At 62.3% G+C, this 14,442-nt stretch overlaps 1 protein-coding gene and 1 long non-coding RNA gene across 6 annotated transcripts in view; one reads left to right on the forward strand and one right to left on the reverse strand.

Moving 5' to 3' along the window:
* RASGRF1 (Ras protein specific guanine nucleotide releasing factor 1) overlaps window positions 1–2,100 on the reverse strand; it is a 27,104-nt gene extending 25,004 nt beyond the window's left edge. For all 5 annotated transcript variants that reach the window (XM_088172779.1, XM_088172776.1, XM_088172777.1 and 2 more), the window contains exon 1: window positions 1,786–2,100. In XM_088172779.1, the coding sequence (XP_088028905.1) occupies window positions 1,786–2,061 (276 nt within the window). In that variant the 5' untranslated portion in view covers window positions 2,062–2,100. The remainder of the gene's footprint in view (window positions 1–1,785) is intronic.
* Window positions 1,828–9,267, forward strand: LOC148222298 (uncharacterized). The gene is made up of 3 exons (XR_015806615.1): window positions 1,828–1,977; window positions 4,484–4,596; window positions 8,836–9,267. It is a non-coding gene; the product is annotated as an uncharacterized LOC148222298 (long non-coding RNA).
* Window positions 9,268–14,442: the final 5,175 nt, after the last annotated feature.

Raw genomic sequence — 14,442 nt, forward strand, 5'->3', positions numbered from 1 at the left:
GCCAGGATCAGCACCCTGCGTGCATTTCGAGCTGCAGAGGGGATGTGACACCCTCCCCACAGCGTGTGCGTGGTGCAAAATCCCTCCTGCACAAACACGAGGACCCAGAGCCTCGATTCCAAGCTCGATTCCAGCCTGGCTGCTGAACTTCACGGAGCTGAACTGGGAGCACACAACATCTGTTACTGAAGGGACAGCAGTGACAGCCACAGCAGTGTGACCCCTTGCAGCTACAAACCCCCCCCTTGCTGCCACAGCCCCCGAGATGCTGCAAGGAGCCCCAGCTGGGGAAAACCCACATTATTTTCCTCTTGACAATAGGAAAAAAAATGAAATTTCACAGGAAATTTGAAATTTCACAGGAAATATTCCTGTGCTGCCAGCCGGGAGGGAGGGGTGTGCCAGGGAGCAGTGGTGCTGCACGCCTGGTTCTCCCGGCAGGGTTTTCCAAGTGCCAGGAACAGCCACAATTAGGGGCCTGATGCCCTGGGGGTGCCCCTGGGCCCCATCCTGCGGTCCCATCCTGCCGGCAGCACTCCCGGCGCTTCCCCGAGCCTGCCAGGCAGGAATTATGCAAGCCCTGCAGAGCCGGACCCAAAACGCGCGGTGCCTCCCGCCCGTGCCCGGCCCGGGATGCGGCGCCGGGACCCCCCCGCTGCTCCCCCCGCCCGGGCCGCCGTGCCCCGGGCACCCACAGGGCACACGTCCACGCTCCACGCACCACCGGAGGGTCAGAGGGTGAGTCCGGCTGGCTCCTGTCCACGCCGATGGGACTGGGGGTGGCTCTGGAAGCCATCCACGGATGGGGATTTGCCCCCCGCAGCTGGATGTCCCCCCTCCCTGTTCCCACCCCATCTCTCCTGGCTGCTACGGCACATCCCAGCTCCAGCAAAATACCCCAGACAAACGCGGCGGGGGCTGCCAAGGTCCATGCCCCGCTGCTCCAGGAATACCCTGCCCAGCCGGGAAAGGCACAGCCGGTGGGGACAAACCCACCCCCGGGGCCTGGCAGGGGCTGTGACCCTCACGGCTGGCACCACAGCACTCCTGGGGCTGGGGGACTCCTGGATTTCCCCAGGGTCTCGAGGGGCTTTGGTGTTTGGGCGCTGATCGCCCGCAGCCATCGGCAGCGCCGGAGCTCTCTGGAGCCCAGCGCCGGCACGGGGGGCTCCGGGACCCGCACTCTGCTCTTCCCCCCGCTAGGGCTGGGGATGGAGGTGCAAACCGCACACGTGGCGAGGGGAACGGGGTGAAATCTGCCAGAAAACAAGGCCCTGAGCTCCCCGCGCTGAGCAGCAGCACCGACCGCCGGCTGCGGGCACCGCCGGGCCGGGGGAGCTGCCGGGCAAACCGCGGGGCACGGAACGGCCACACGGGCTGGGAAACAGCGAGGCCGCTCCTCACGGGAGCCCCGCGGGCCCCTCGCTGCCCCAAACCCCGAACCCCAAATCCCGAACCCGAACCCGCCGGGCCGGGGGGCGCGGGGCTCTGCAGCGCCGAGCGCGGCCGCTGGGAGGCGCCCCCCAGCCCCGCGCTAATTACCGGCGGTTAATTAGATGGGAGGGGGAGCGGGGGTGCCCCGGACACCCCCACAATGAACCCACCCGCTGCTCCGGCACTGCAAGCCCGGGAATCATCCCCCTTCCCCCGCACAGACCGGCTTCATCCTCACCTCCCCACCCCGGCCACGCGTGGGGCAGGTCACGGGAAGCTCCGGGGGTGTGGGGCCTGGACCCCCGTGGGCCACCCTCCCTCCCCCTCCGCCGGGCCCCCCCTGTCGCCCACCTGCTTCTCCAGGGAGTCCTTAGCCGAGAGGGGGGGCTTGGGGGAGGGCGCGCGGTCGCAGACGCAGCCCTCGAGCAGGTAGAGCCCCGAGGGCCGGGAGCTGGAGTCGGTCTCGAAGTAGAAGAGCATGTTCTGGAGCAGCGCGAACCACTTGGTGTGCCATTTCGTGTTGTCGGCGCTCCGCTTGCTCAGGTATCCGCGCCGGGCCCCGTCCTTCTTCGCCAGCAGCCCCAGGTGGGCGACGTGCCCGTCATTGAGCCGCATCCCCTTCTGCATCCTGCCGGCACCGCGCTCACATGGCCCCCGCCGCGGGCGGGGCCGCGCCGAGCCACCCCCGCCGCCCCCGCGGTCCCCGCGGTCCCCGCAGCATCAGCGGCCCCCGCTGCCCCAGGGGAGCCGCCGGGCGCTCATCCCGCGGGCCCCGCTGAGCCCCGGCTGTGCCGCTGAGCCGAGCCGAGCCCCGGCTGTGCCGGTGAGCGCCGCGTCCCGCAGCCGCCGCTCCGAGCCCGCACGGGCGGGGCGAGTGACGGCGGCGGCACCGGGGACCGTGAGCGCCGAGCGGAGCCGAGCGGAGCCGCGGCCCTCCTGCTCTGCCTCCCTCTCTTTCTCTCTCTCTCCCTCCCGTGCCTCCTTCCTTCCCTGCCGCCGCTGCGGGGGTGGTCGCGCCGCGCTGCGCTCGCCGGGGCCGCCCCCGGGCCGCGGGATGCCGGGGCCGCCGCCAGCACCGTCACCGGCAGCACCGGCAGCGCTGCGCTCCCACCGCGGGGGAACCCCGCAGAGAGAGAGAGGGACCCCCAGACCGATAGAGAGAGTGACCCCCAGACCGACAGGGACCCTCGGAATCCTACCCATGGCTGGAGCCCCCAGGCACAGGCAGAGCTGAGAGATTCCTCCAGACACAGAGACCCCCGGGCAATGGGACCCCAGGAACAGCCAGAGCCTCAGGCCAGGAGGGACCCTAGACCAGATGGGAGGACCTTGAGGCAAGTGGCAGCACCAGGCAGGGCAGAGGGACCAGTTTCTCCATTTATTTCCATTTGTCTCAGTCTTGATCCCTCTTCTCCATCCTGGCCTGGTGTGCTCTGCCGAGCAGGGCCAGGCTGGGCAGCCTGGGCACTGGGAGGATCGGGCACAGGCTGCAGGGAAGGGAATGCCCTGGTGCCCCCTGTACCCCAGGGGCTTTTACAGCCAGGAGTGCTGGGGCAGCCAGGTGCCACAGTGAGGGGCACCGAGTGTGACATCTGCAATGTGACATGTCAGTCCTGCAGCAGAGGCAGCCCTGACCTGAGCCCCAGGTGTGACAGACCCCTGCAGACAGGGAGGACAGCAGCACGACCCTGGCCATTGCCTTCATTTCTGCTGAAAATGCTGGCGGAGCTCCAAGGAGCCCAGTGAGGTCACAGGTTGCCATGGGAACGGGAGGGAACAAGCTGGAATTGGGAAGGGTGCCGGGATGGAGCCGCTTGGCCTGGGATTGCGGGCACACGTGGCCAGGGCCACCTCGAGGGACACGGCCCGAGGCCTCTGTCACCGGGTCAGTGCCAGGGAGGGGACGGGGCCACAACGCGCCCCAGCCCCGCTGCAGAAATCACCTCAGTGTTGACACTTCTTAACGTCAGAGCTCTGGGACTGTGATCATGCGATGCAGAATTGTTCCAGCAGCCCTTTGAACCGCTAAGCTGTTCCCTGGGAATCTCAGCACCAGGGATGACAGCCTGGTAATTTATGCCAGCAGCTCTCAGTCGCTCCCGAGCCCATGGAGAGGGCTCTGCCACCACTCCTGGCTCCTGCCAGGGCTGCCTCTTCCTCTCCTGAGAGATGAAGGGGAAGATTTGCGTCCCCACCCTGCACCCAGCCAGGCCTTGCTGAGCTCCTTCCAGAGGCACAGCAGCACCCAGGGTGTCACACCTGCCTCCCCACGGCACTGAGGTGACCCCAGCCTGCCTCAGGCATCCCCACACAGCCCTGATGGCCAGGGGGACAGCCTGGCTCCTGGGCTCGCCAGTGCTGGGGGTCTCTGAGAGCTCTGTGCATCTCAACTGGCCACAGCTGTCCCTGTGCCACCCTGCTCCCCTGGGACAGTGACACGACACCTGCCCAGCCCAGCAGCAGCCCCTGGTACCCGGGCACAGAGAGCAATCATCTCCATTCCGGGACAGGGCAGGCAGAGGGCAGAGACACCGAGCACCCCACTGTGGAGCCACTGTGCCACCCCAAGGCCCTGTGCCACCCCAAGCAGTGTCCCCAGGGCTGCAGGACGGTGCCCGCGGCCAGGTTTGCCGTGGGCTACTGTGAGTCGTTGCCATCTCCACGCACAGCACGCCCCAGACCTCGGGCTGTGCCTGGCAGGGGCTGCCCCACACAGAGCCATGGCCAGCACAGAGCAGGGACAGGGGGGGACACCGGGGGCTCAAGGGAGCAGGAGATGTGTCCAGAGCACCCCTCGGGGCCACCCCCGCCCCTCCCCAGCGCACCCGCAGCAGGGGTTTGGCAGCCGGGCGTTTTCGGGCACTGCTGTGCTTTACCAGCCCTCAGAAGGGCTGCAGCCAGGAGGGTGCTCCAGAACCGTGTGCTGCTGCACTCTGCAGGCTGAGGTCCCTGCTGCTCCACGTGGGATTTGCCACCTGACAGGCAGAACAGCTCTGAACCCCCGGATGCCGAGGATTTGGGATTTTAAAGCTTTTTCCTGTCCCTACAGGCACGAGGTATCACCATGTCTGACTGTATCACCCGGCTCCAAGCTGGGCTGCTGGCACGGCTGGATCACCTTGGACAATCTGTCCTGGGGCTGGACACGCCGTGTCCGAGCAGGTAATCCCCAGGGCCACCAGGTAATCCCCAGGGCCACCAGGATTAGCCTGGGGGAGCAAGGCCGGTGCTGCAACTGCTGCCAGCATTCCTGGGAAGAGCCCTGCCGGGTTCCTGCACACCAAAGTCTGTGGCTAATTAAGGATTTAATATCCAAATCTCTGGAACTGACTCATTGCTTACTGTTACCAAGAAATCCTTTCTCCCTGTCTCTCTACCAGCCAGTTGGGAACACAACAAAACACTCGGGCACCTGCTATGGGTGATGGCTCAGGGAGCTGCAGGAGCCTCAGGACCCGGGCTGGGGGTGAGACAGGTCCTGTGTGCAGCTGGCACTCACACCTGGTGCCACAGGGCAGCACACGGGGTCACTCACTGAGCTCTTGTCCAGTTGCTGCAGGGCCAAGGCTGCACAGTCACTCCCAGTTTGAGCAGCTCACAGGGCACTGGGATTATCCCCAAGGGCAGGGTGGGGAGCCCAGGCCACAGCACGGCCGTCCCACATCCCTGCCAGAGCAGGGACAGGCCCCGCTCTCCTCGTCCCCACTGTGCCAGCAAAGGGCACAAACACGGGCAGGGAACGGCGAGTTCAGGACCCGGCAGAGGGACCCAAGCCCTGCCCTGGAGCCCAGCAGGAAGAAAGTGCTGAAGTTTGGCAGCCGTGCCCGGGTCCCACGTTGCAGTGGGATTTGCTGCAACAGATTCCCATCAGTCACAGGAGAGCTCTGGATTTATTTTTAAACAGATTAAGCATCTGTGCTGACAGAGCACATCTCGGCACCGGCCGGGCAGCGAGCAGTGCCCGCAGGGAAGAGGCACCGGGAAAACCCCGGGAAGGCAGCGGCCGAGCTTGGCTGGCTCAGAAATGTTTTAAGATCATTTGAAGGCGGATGTGAGTGTCCTGTCAGGGCTCAGTTACACCAGGACTCCCAGGGCTCGCTCTGGCAGGGCTGGCACGGCCGTGGGTGCGGCTGCCGGGCACCGGGGGATGTTTCCCTGTCCATCATAGAAACAAACAAAACAAAACATTTGCTAATTCAGGGAGATTCTTCTGGATAAGGCAAATTAATCAGCTGTGATTCATTCTCCTGCTCTCTCTGGGACAGGCAGGTTGGGGATTAGGGAGCTGATGGGAACACTGTGGGGATCACCGAGGGCTCAGCTGCCTGGGAGCCACGGGCTGCAGCACTTGGGGCAGCAGAGGATCAGGCACAGCCTCGTTCAGGTGTTCTAACGATCCCAGAAATAGCCAGGAAACATTCAGGAGATGGTTTGTTTAGCTCCCATTCCCTGGCATTTCCCTCCAATGCCTCCCGTGCAGTTCGAAGGGAGATGGAATATTTTTCCTGTGTTACTGCTGGATCCATCATTCACTAAAAATAAAGCTGACTTTCCTGCAGCGGGTAAAAACCAGAGATAAAAATCCCCATGAATACTTCATCAGGCTGCCTGCTTTCCCATGGATTTTCTGTCGCCAGGAGAGCGTTTCCAGCAGCCGCTGGTGCCTGGAAACCAGGACTGGGGGGAATCCAAATCAATCACGTCTGAAAGAGGGAATTTTCTACTAAAGCCTACTGCTCCCGGTGACATTATCCATGTACGAGCTCTGGCAGCAGCTGGAGGGAGGGTTCTACCCCAGGACAGAAAGGAGGGCTCAGGGACCGGGGCTGGGACACCCCAGTGCCTTCATCCCCCCATCTGGAGGAGGGAGGATATGCTGGAGACATAGGGCAAGGAAAAGCAGCAGGACGGTGACAATTTGGCAGGGAAGATGCAGCTCTGAAGGTGCAGGAAGCTGGGGGAGCTCAGGGACACCGGAGGCTCTGCAGGCCGTTCACAAAGGAGGTTTGGAGAGGCGATCCTGCCGCAGGGGTCAGCGCATCCTCCCCTTCCTGGAAAGCTGCACCTCCTGGTCCCAGCTCAGGGGAGCCTCTGGCCCCTGTCCCGTGTCCTGGGGTTTTCCATCTCACCACATCGCTGGGGACACAGCACAGAAGGAAGAGATTCCCCCTAAAATAAGGCTGGAAGACCAACATCCTCACTGCCTCGTGTCTGCCTGAGCAGACACTGAATCATCCCGCGAGCTGGTATTTAAAATAGCAGAGCTCCTGTTTTTAGCAAGAGCATTGCTCAGCCCTGAGAGGAGGAAGAGGCTGTAGGGGATCCGCTCTCCGCCTCGCTGTGCACGGCCGGGCACGGTGGAGGCACCAAAGGCGGTGCCAAAGGCTCCCCGAGGGCTTTGGGGCACGGCTCCCGCACCCTCCGGCCCCGCTCCGGGGCTGCTGCCGCTCGCTGGAGTCACCCGAGTCACTGGTGTCACCAGAGGCACCGGTGTCACCAGAGGCACCGGTGCCACCCCCGGCGCTGTCCCGGGCCGGCCGAGTGCCGGTGCCGCGCTGCAGGGACAGGTACGGCTCGTCCTGCCTGACCCAGTTAGCGCTGGCGGCAGCAAAATGCGGCTGTGGGAGAGCAGAGCCTGCCCCAATCCACCAGAGCCAGCGGCATCCTTCCCTCCATCCCTCCCCGCTCCCCTCCCTGCAGGTCCCGCTCCATCCCCCGCCGTGCCTGGGTCTGTCCTGAGACCCCTGCTGCTCTCAGGGATCCTTCCCGAGGCACAGCACACGAAGCCAGTCCTGCTCTCCGTGCCAGGCCAGATCCTCCCCCAGCCTGGCCGCTCTTGTCTCACTCACACTGAGCTGATAGCTCTGAGCAGCCACGGGGATTCCAGCTTTGCCATTCCCTGCTAAAGGATGCTCTCCTGTGCCTGCTGCCCCCGGGCAGCTTTGTTTCATACAATCACAGAATGGTTTGGTGAGAGAGGACCTTGGAGTCCCTCTCATCCCACCCCTGCCATGGGCACGGACACCTTGGACACTCCCAGGCTGCTCCAAGCCCCATCCAGCCTGGGTTTGAGCAGTTCTGGGATGGGGCAGCCACAGCTTCTCTGAGCAACCTGTGCCAATGTCTCACCAACCTCATGGGGAAGAATTTCTTCCTCATATCTCACCTGAAGTGACCTGTTTCCAGGTCCCTGCCTCCATTCCCCAAACCACAACACCAGTTCAGACAAGCCAGGCTCTTGCACAACCTGGGTCACCCCACCAGCGTTTATGTAACCCGGGAGCCTCAGCAGCAGTGACCTGTTTCCTTCCCTCTAACTTGCTTATCAAAAACCCCATGCCCGGGGTATCGGCTCAGGACAGGTGCTGGCATCACCTGGGAACACATTCCAGCTGTCCCAGCACATTCCAGCTGCCCCATTCCGAGCATCCTCAGCAGCACACCCAGCGCAGAGCTCACCTGGCCCCGGACAGGCTGCGCTGAGATCACCTCTGAGAAGAACCCCCCTGTGCTCCTGACCGTCCTCCGTGCACAGCTGGAGCTCCGAGGGAGGGTCCCCCGGGAATGCCCAGCTCTGTGCAGCAGCATCACCTGCCCCCAGACACGTCCCAGGGCTCCCAGACCCCACTGCACGCACTGGGCGGCGTTTGCCCCTTTTATGCCTGGAAGTGACCCAGAAACTCCGGCAGCAGTGCTGCCTGTCCCGGTGTACGGCCTCTCGTGCACCTGGGAGTCCATGGCTAATGAGGGCTAATGAGGGCTAATGAGGGCTAATGAGGGCTAATGAGGGCTAATGAGCCTGCAGCTCTCACCCCGTGGTTTCCCATCTTGGAGCTGTTCATTGGTCCCCCAGCCCAGGGTTTCCCACCGGTCCCTCAGCCTCACGCAGACCTGGCAGGACCTGTCTCAGTCCCAGGAGGAGAAGACGAGGCAAAGTGTCCGGAGAGGGGAGGCAGCAGCAGGGCAGGATGCTGGAAAGGGTGGCAGGGTGCACGCTGCACCCCTCCTGCCGCACCCCTCCTGCCGCACCCCTCCTGCCGCACCCCTCCTCCATCCCTTCTGCATCTCCCTCCTCCTGCATCCCTCCCCCGCCGCATCCTCCCTGCCTCGCTCCCCTGTCCCAGGCTGAACCCTGACAGGTGAATTCTGTGGCAGCAGGAAGGGACCCGGGGCAGGGAGTGTCCCCTGGCTCTGCAGGGACGGGGACAGACCTCTGTTCCCTGCAGCAGCAGGTTCTGGGGAGCAGCAGCAGCAGGGCAGAAGGGGAGCTTGTGCAGGGGAGAGTTTCCTCCTGCCTCAGGCAGCACCTCGGGGATTGTTGTTTAGTTTAGGAATTAATCCTGCAAAGCCGAACATCAAACAATCCTTTAAATTCTCACTTTCCCGTGTTTTTGTGTTCAGAGCAGTGACACAATGACTGCAGCCCTGGTATCCAAGAGCTCCCCAGAGCCTGGCACCACATGGACAAGCCAGATTTCTGCTATTCCAAAGCCAATTTTATCATTACAGCAGAATTTTATTTTTTCCCTGAGCTGGTGTGTTCATAATGGTGTGAAACCAGAAAAAGCAGGAATTCTTGCTCTGAGGAACAGCAGGAAAAATACAGTGCAAAGGCCCCAGGTTTTGCCTGGCAGTGGAATGAGGGAGTTTCAAATGTCAAACCTGCTGAGCTTTGCTGCAGCTGAAGGAGCCCTTCCAAGCCGTCGGAGGTGTCACCGCGTTGGATTCGGTCTCTCTGTTCCAAGTGACTTCAGTAGATGGCAAAAATACGCCTTTAAACCCCAGCCCTTGGCAGCGTCGGCTGCACAAATAAATGCGCTTGTCATCGCTTGATTTTTTTCCCATTTTCCAAGTTAAAAATGTTCAGGATGCCAAATGCCACCCGTTGGACCCATCCCTGGGTGTGTGCACACAATTAGCGGGAGCACCCGGCCCGGCACAGGACTGGGGGAGGTGTGAACCCGACCTCAGCATGGCTGCACTTTGGCCAACTAAAATGCAGTTTAGAAAAAGGGGAGATTTTTTCAAAAAACCCCAACAAATTAATCTGCCAAGAGTGAAGCGAATTAAATACCCGCGGGGAAAGTAAATCTGGGACAAGGGCGTCTGGGCAGGGTGGCAGGACCCCAAAATACCCCAAATGCGCCTGTGCTGGATGGAGGCAGCGCCAGGAACTGGGAGGGAGGGATGGAGGGAGGGTGGGCAGGGCAGGATGAGACCCCGCTCCATGCCCGGGGAGGGGGGCACGGGCAGAGGTGCTGGCACACCTGGTCCCGGCTCAGGAGCTCGGGGATGTCTCCCCTGGGACCCGGGCCGTGCCAGAACTGCCTCAGGAACGGGCCAGGACTCGGCATCGGCACCGGGATTGGGTCCAGGGAGGGCTGGGGGGCACCGAGGCTGATGTACACCCCCGGGTCTCGCTGAGGTGACAGGGTACAGCTTGTCCTGTCACCAGCAGGATCCGGATCGGGATCCGGGCTGGATCCAGGATGGATCAGGGCTGGACTCGGGCTGGATTCGGGATGGATTCGGGATGGATTCGGGCTGGATTCGGGCTGGATTCGGGATGGATTCAAGCTGGATTCGGGCTGTATCTGGGCTGTATCCGGGCCGGATCCCGGCTGGATCCCGGCACCACTGCAGATCCAGCAGCGGTGCCAGCGCCCATCCCGCTCTTGGCTGCTGGAGATGCTCGTTAGCGAGCTGTCAGAGCAGGGAGCTCTGCTGAGTCGGAACAGCAGCTCAGGTGTCGGAGCTGTTTGTTTTGGGATGGATTTGGGAATCGGGAGCCGTGTCTGTACTGAGCAGTGTGCGGTGTCGGCCGTGAGGTTCAGGTGATTACAGCTCATGATTTGACAAAGCTGCTCCTGCTCCGGCGCTCGCACTGAACTCCTTCAGCCGGGGCAGGGCCACTGCGGAGCTCCTGGCTCTGTTAGCAACGAAAACTGAGCTCCATCCCTGCCCCATCCCAGTTCCATCCCTGCTCCATCCCTGCTCCATCCCTGCCCCATCCCTGCCCCATCCCTGCCCCATCCCAGTTCCATCCCTGCCCCATCCCTGCCCCATCCCTGCTCCATCCCTGCTCCATCCCTGCTCCATCCCAGCTCCATCCCTGCTCCATCCCTGCCCCATCCCTGCTCCATCCCTGCTCCATCCCTGCTCCATCCCTGCTCCATCCCTGCCCCATCCCTGCTCCATCCCTGCCCCATCCCCGCTCCTCTCCTCTTCCTCACGTCACTGGTGAGTACAAAACAGCACCAACAACGACCACCAGCCTGTGATCCCATTGTCAGCCCTCAGTGACAGCACTGAATGAGCCAAAAAAAAAAAGGAGAAGTGGTTTTAATTAAAACTATTGCTGGAAGAGAACTGTGATTAACTGATGTCATGCGTTAAAATTACAAATCCTGGGAGCATAAGTGACAGATAAAATAGCACAAGTTGTTTACAAATTCATTTACTTTAAAAAAACCCCACAAAACAGCTGGAAACAAGCACATGGCTTATTATTACAAATTAATTAGCTGTGGAGGGGGTTCATGCCGAGGTGACATGGTGCCAGCTGAGGTGCTGGACGTGTCTGTGCACGGCTGTGCCCTCCCTGCAGCTGGAAATGTCGGGCTCATGTCCCTGTGCTGAGGAGCCCGTGGGGCAGGAGGGACCAGGGGGCACTCATGGGTGCCCTGGGGGCCACGAGATGCCCCAAGGGACAGCAGGACCTGGAGCTGGTGGTGGCACCAGCACAGCACGGGGAGGATGCCAGGAGCAGCCCCATGGAGCTGCAGTGTTTGCCCACACCACGCTGGGTTTCTATTTTTTGTGATTCCCCTCGTTTGACACATTTTGATGATGTTTCCATCCCGGTTGCCATGGTGACTCGAGTCCACTTCCCCACTGCTCTGTGCATCCTTCTCTCCCCAGCGCTGGCACAGGAGACACAAAGGCCCCATCGTGTTCCTGGTGGGGGCAGGAATGGATTTTCTCCTTCAGCTGCCCCCAGCCTTTCCACCCCACGTTCCAGCACTGATGCTTGAGCAGTTCCATCAAACCCCACATTGGTTTGGGTTGGAGGGACCCTAAATCCCACCCAGTGCCACCCCTGCCACGGCAGGGACACCTCCCACTGTCCCAGGCTGATCCAAACCCAATGTCCAGCCTGGCCTCGGGCACTGCCAGGGATCCAGGAGCAGCCAGAGCTGTGGATGAAAACTCACACCGTGTGTGTGAGCAAGGACTGCAGCCAAACCCTGAGCAACTGTGCTGGGACAGTGCCCAGGCTCCCAGGGCAGGATTGTCCCAGGTCCTGTGACAGGATCACAGGCTGAGGGGTGCAGTGACACTCCGGAGCAGGCGCTGGCAGCCCAGCCCTGCAGGCAGAGCTGGCCCTGTCACTGCCAGCCCCCCCAGCACCCCCTGGAGATGATCCTCAGGTTGGAGATGGGGTGGGCTGACCCAGAGGAGCGCAGTGGGTCCATCCATCAGCCCCCACCCACCCTGCAGGGCAGGGCAGGGCTCGCCTGGCACCCTGGGCTCTCTGCTGGGTGGTTGGGGCAGCATCCCTGGGATCAGGGAGCCCTGTGTTTGTGCACCCCGGGCTCAGCCCGGCAGTGCCCCAGCTGCTTTTGGGGGTGCAGGGAGCAGGATGGGCCCTCCAGGAGCCCTGTCCCGGGAGCTGAGAGCGCTGCTGGCCCGTGCCCTGGACACAGGAGGGCAGCCGGGCACTGCCAGGGGCCGGGCACTGCCAGGGGCCACCCTCGGGGTGCCCGGGGGGGCTGGTCCTGCCCGGACACCGAGCTCCAGCCCGGCGATTCCAGCCGGCTGAGCACATTCTGGTGCAGATTACATCGATGTTCCCAGGAAGATGGGCTGTCACATCTCATCTCGCTCTGCATTCCTGCCGTGCTCCCTGCCCGGCCGTGCAGCACTCAGGGTGCCAGCATTGCCCGGCTGCACTGGGTGCGGGAAAGGGTTAATGCAGGCCGGGCCTGGTGCACCTGGGGGGCACCCCAAAGCCACCGCCATGCCCACGGTGCCACCAAAGTCACCCCGAGGCTCGGGGTCCCACCAAGGCCACTGCAGCAGCCATGGGGCCAGCAGGCAGGTTTGGCAGCCGCAGGTCTGGGAGCTGCCTCTGCCCCACAGCAACAGCAAAAGGAGGGACAAAGTTCTCCCCAGACAGAAGGGGGATGTGTGGCTGGAGGTGCCAGGGCAGGAGAAGAGCAGTTCAGGGCACAGGCATGCCGTGCACAGCCACTGCTCTGCAAACATCCAAGCAGAGCTGGAGAGAGGGACCCGGAGCACCAGGACACAGGGAATGGCTCCCACTGCCCGAGGGCAGGGCTAGGTGGTGTTTTGGGAAGGAATCCTTCCCTGGGAGGGTGGGCAGGCCCTGGCACAGGGTGCCCAGGGATCCCTGGCAGTGCCCAAGGCCAGGCTGGACAGGGCTTGGAGCAGCCTGGGATGGTGGAAGGTGTCGCTGCCACGGCAGGGGTGGGATGAAATGAGCTTTACGATCCTTTTCACTCCAAACTATTCTGCGGTTCAGAGATTTATTCACCTGCAGAGCCACTTTGTGCACAATCCAGGGACAATGACAGGGCTCTGTCACCTCTCTGCCCTTTTGCCCTAAGCAGAACATTCCTGATGCACGAGATATTCTTTCTCACCACGCAGATCAGCTGATTCTGAAATGGGTCTTTAATCAGAATCTTCCCTGCCCATCCATTTACTAACTCCCCTGGCACACATGGATTCCTGCAGCAACCAAAATATCAGGGTGTTCCCAGTCCTCATGTCATTCTAAGGAAATTTCTCCACCCTCCTCGGCCCCTTGGGGTGGGAGAGCCCCTGCTGTCCCCCCGGACATGGAGCTGGCAGTGCAGGTGGAGCAGGGAGACAAATGGATGCACCTCCCCTCTCTGCTCCCAGAACAATTCCGAGATTCATCCTTCCCCGGCTGCCTCTGCTCGTGAATAAACACCACCACTAACAACCCTTTACCTCGGCCCCAGGGAGGCATTTTTGCAATTTCTTGCTAGAATCCCTCTAAATGCATCACTTCCCCGATCCCCCGTGGAGATGTTTCCACAAGCAGCCTGCGAGTGTGAGCGAGCGAGAGCCGGCTCAGAATTCCACAGGCTCACCTGGGCAGGGCAGCGCTCAGCCCAGCCTGCCAAAGGAGCAGCAGCAGAGGCAGAGGATGAGGAGAAAGCGGCCCCGTGTCTGTGCTGCTGGCACCCGAGACGCTGCTCCTGCCTCGGGAGAGCCCCGGGAATTGCGGCTCAGCTCCCCAGCCCGGGCAGCGCCCCTGGGGCAGCAGGAGCTCTCTGCACACCCCAGAACACCGGCTGAGCCCCAGCCCTTGCCCCATCACCGCTGTGATGCTCCGGGTACCCTGGCACAGGCCAGAACGTGGTGGGAGCATCCACTGGCATCCCCTCAGCCAGGCGGGATGCACCGGGATGCCCTCAGGTACCGGGATGTCTGTGGGCACCAGGAAATGCCTGGGTACCAGGATGCCCTCAGGTACTGGGATGCTCTCAGGTACCAGGATGTCCTTGGGTACCAAGGGGTGCCTGGGTACCAGGATGCACCAGGATACCAGGATGTTCTTGGGTACCAGGATGCTCTCAGGTACCGGGATGGTGTCTGGGTACTGGGATGTCCTTGGGTACCACGATGGGCTCGGTCTCTGTGGTGAGGGAGGGGATGCAGATCCCGACCCCTGCGAGCCCCCTTTGCCCATGGGGGATGGAGATGGGTGCCCGTGGTTCCCTGGTGCTCCCAGGGCGTTCCCCTGTCTCTGTGGGTGCCATGTGGGTGTCCCTGTCCCTCCCAGGGCGTTCCCCTGTCCCCGGTGTGCCGGAGCTCGGCTGCAGTGTGTTAAACACCCGCCCGGCTCTGCGGATAACCAAGCTGTCAGGCTCCTTCACCGGCGTTTTTTGGAAAACCCTGCAGGCAGGTGCAGGTGCCACATCAATATGTCAGCGCTCTGATGACGAGTTCATA

This window comes from Sturnus vulgaris, chromosome 13 (assembly GCF_052056855.1).
Source record: "Sturnus vulgaris isolate bStuVul1 chromosome 13, bStuVul1.hap1, whole genome shotgun sequence".
NCBI lineage: Eukaryota > Metazoa > Chordata > Aves > Passeriformes > Sturnidae > Sturnus > Sturnus vulgaris.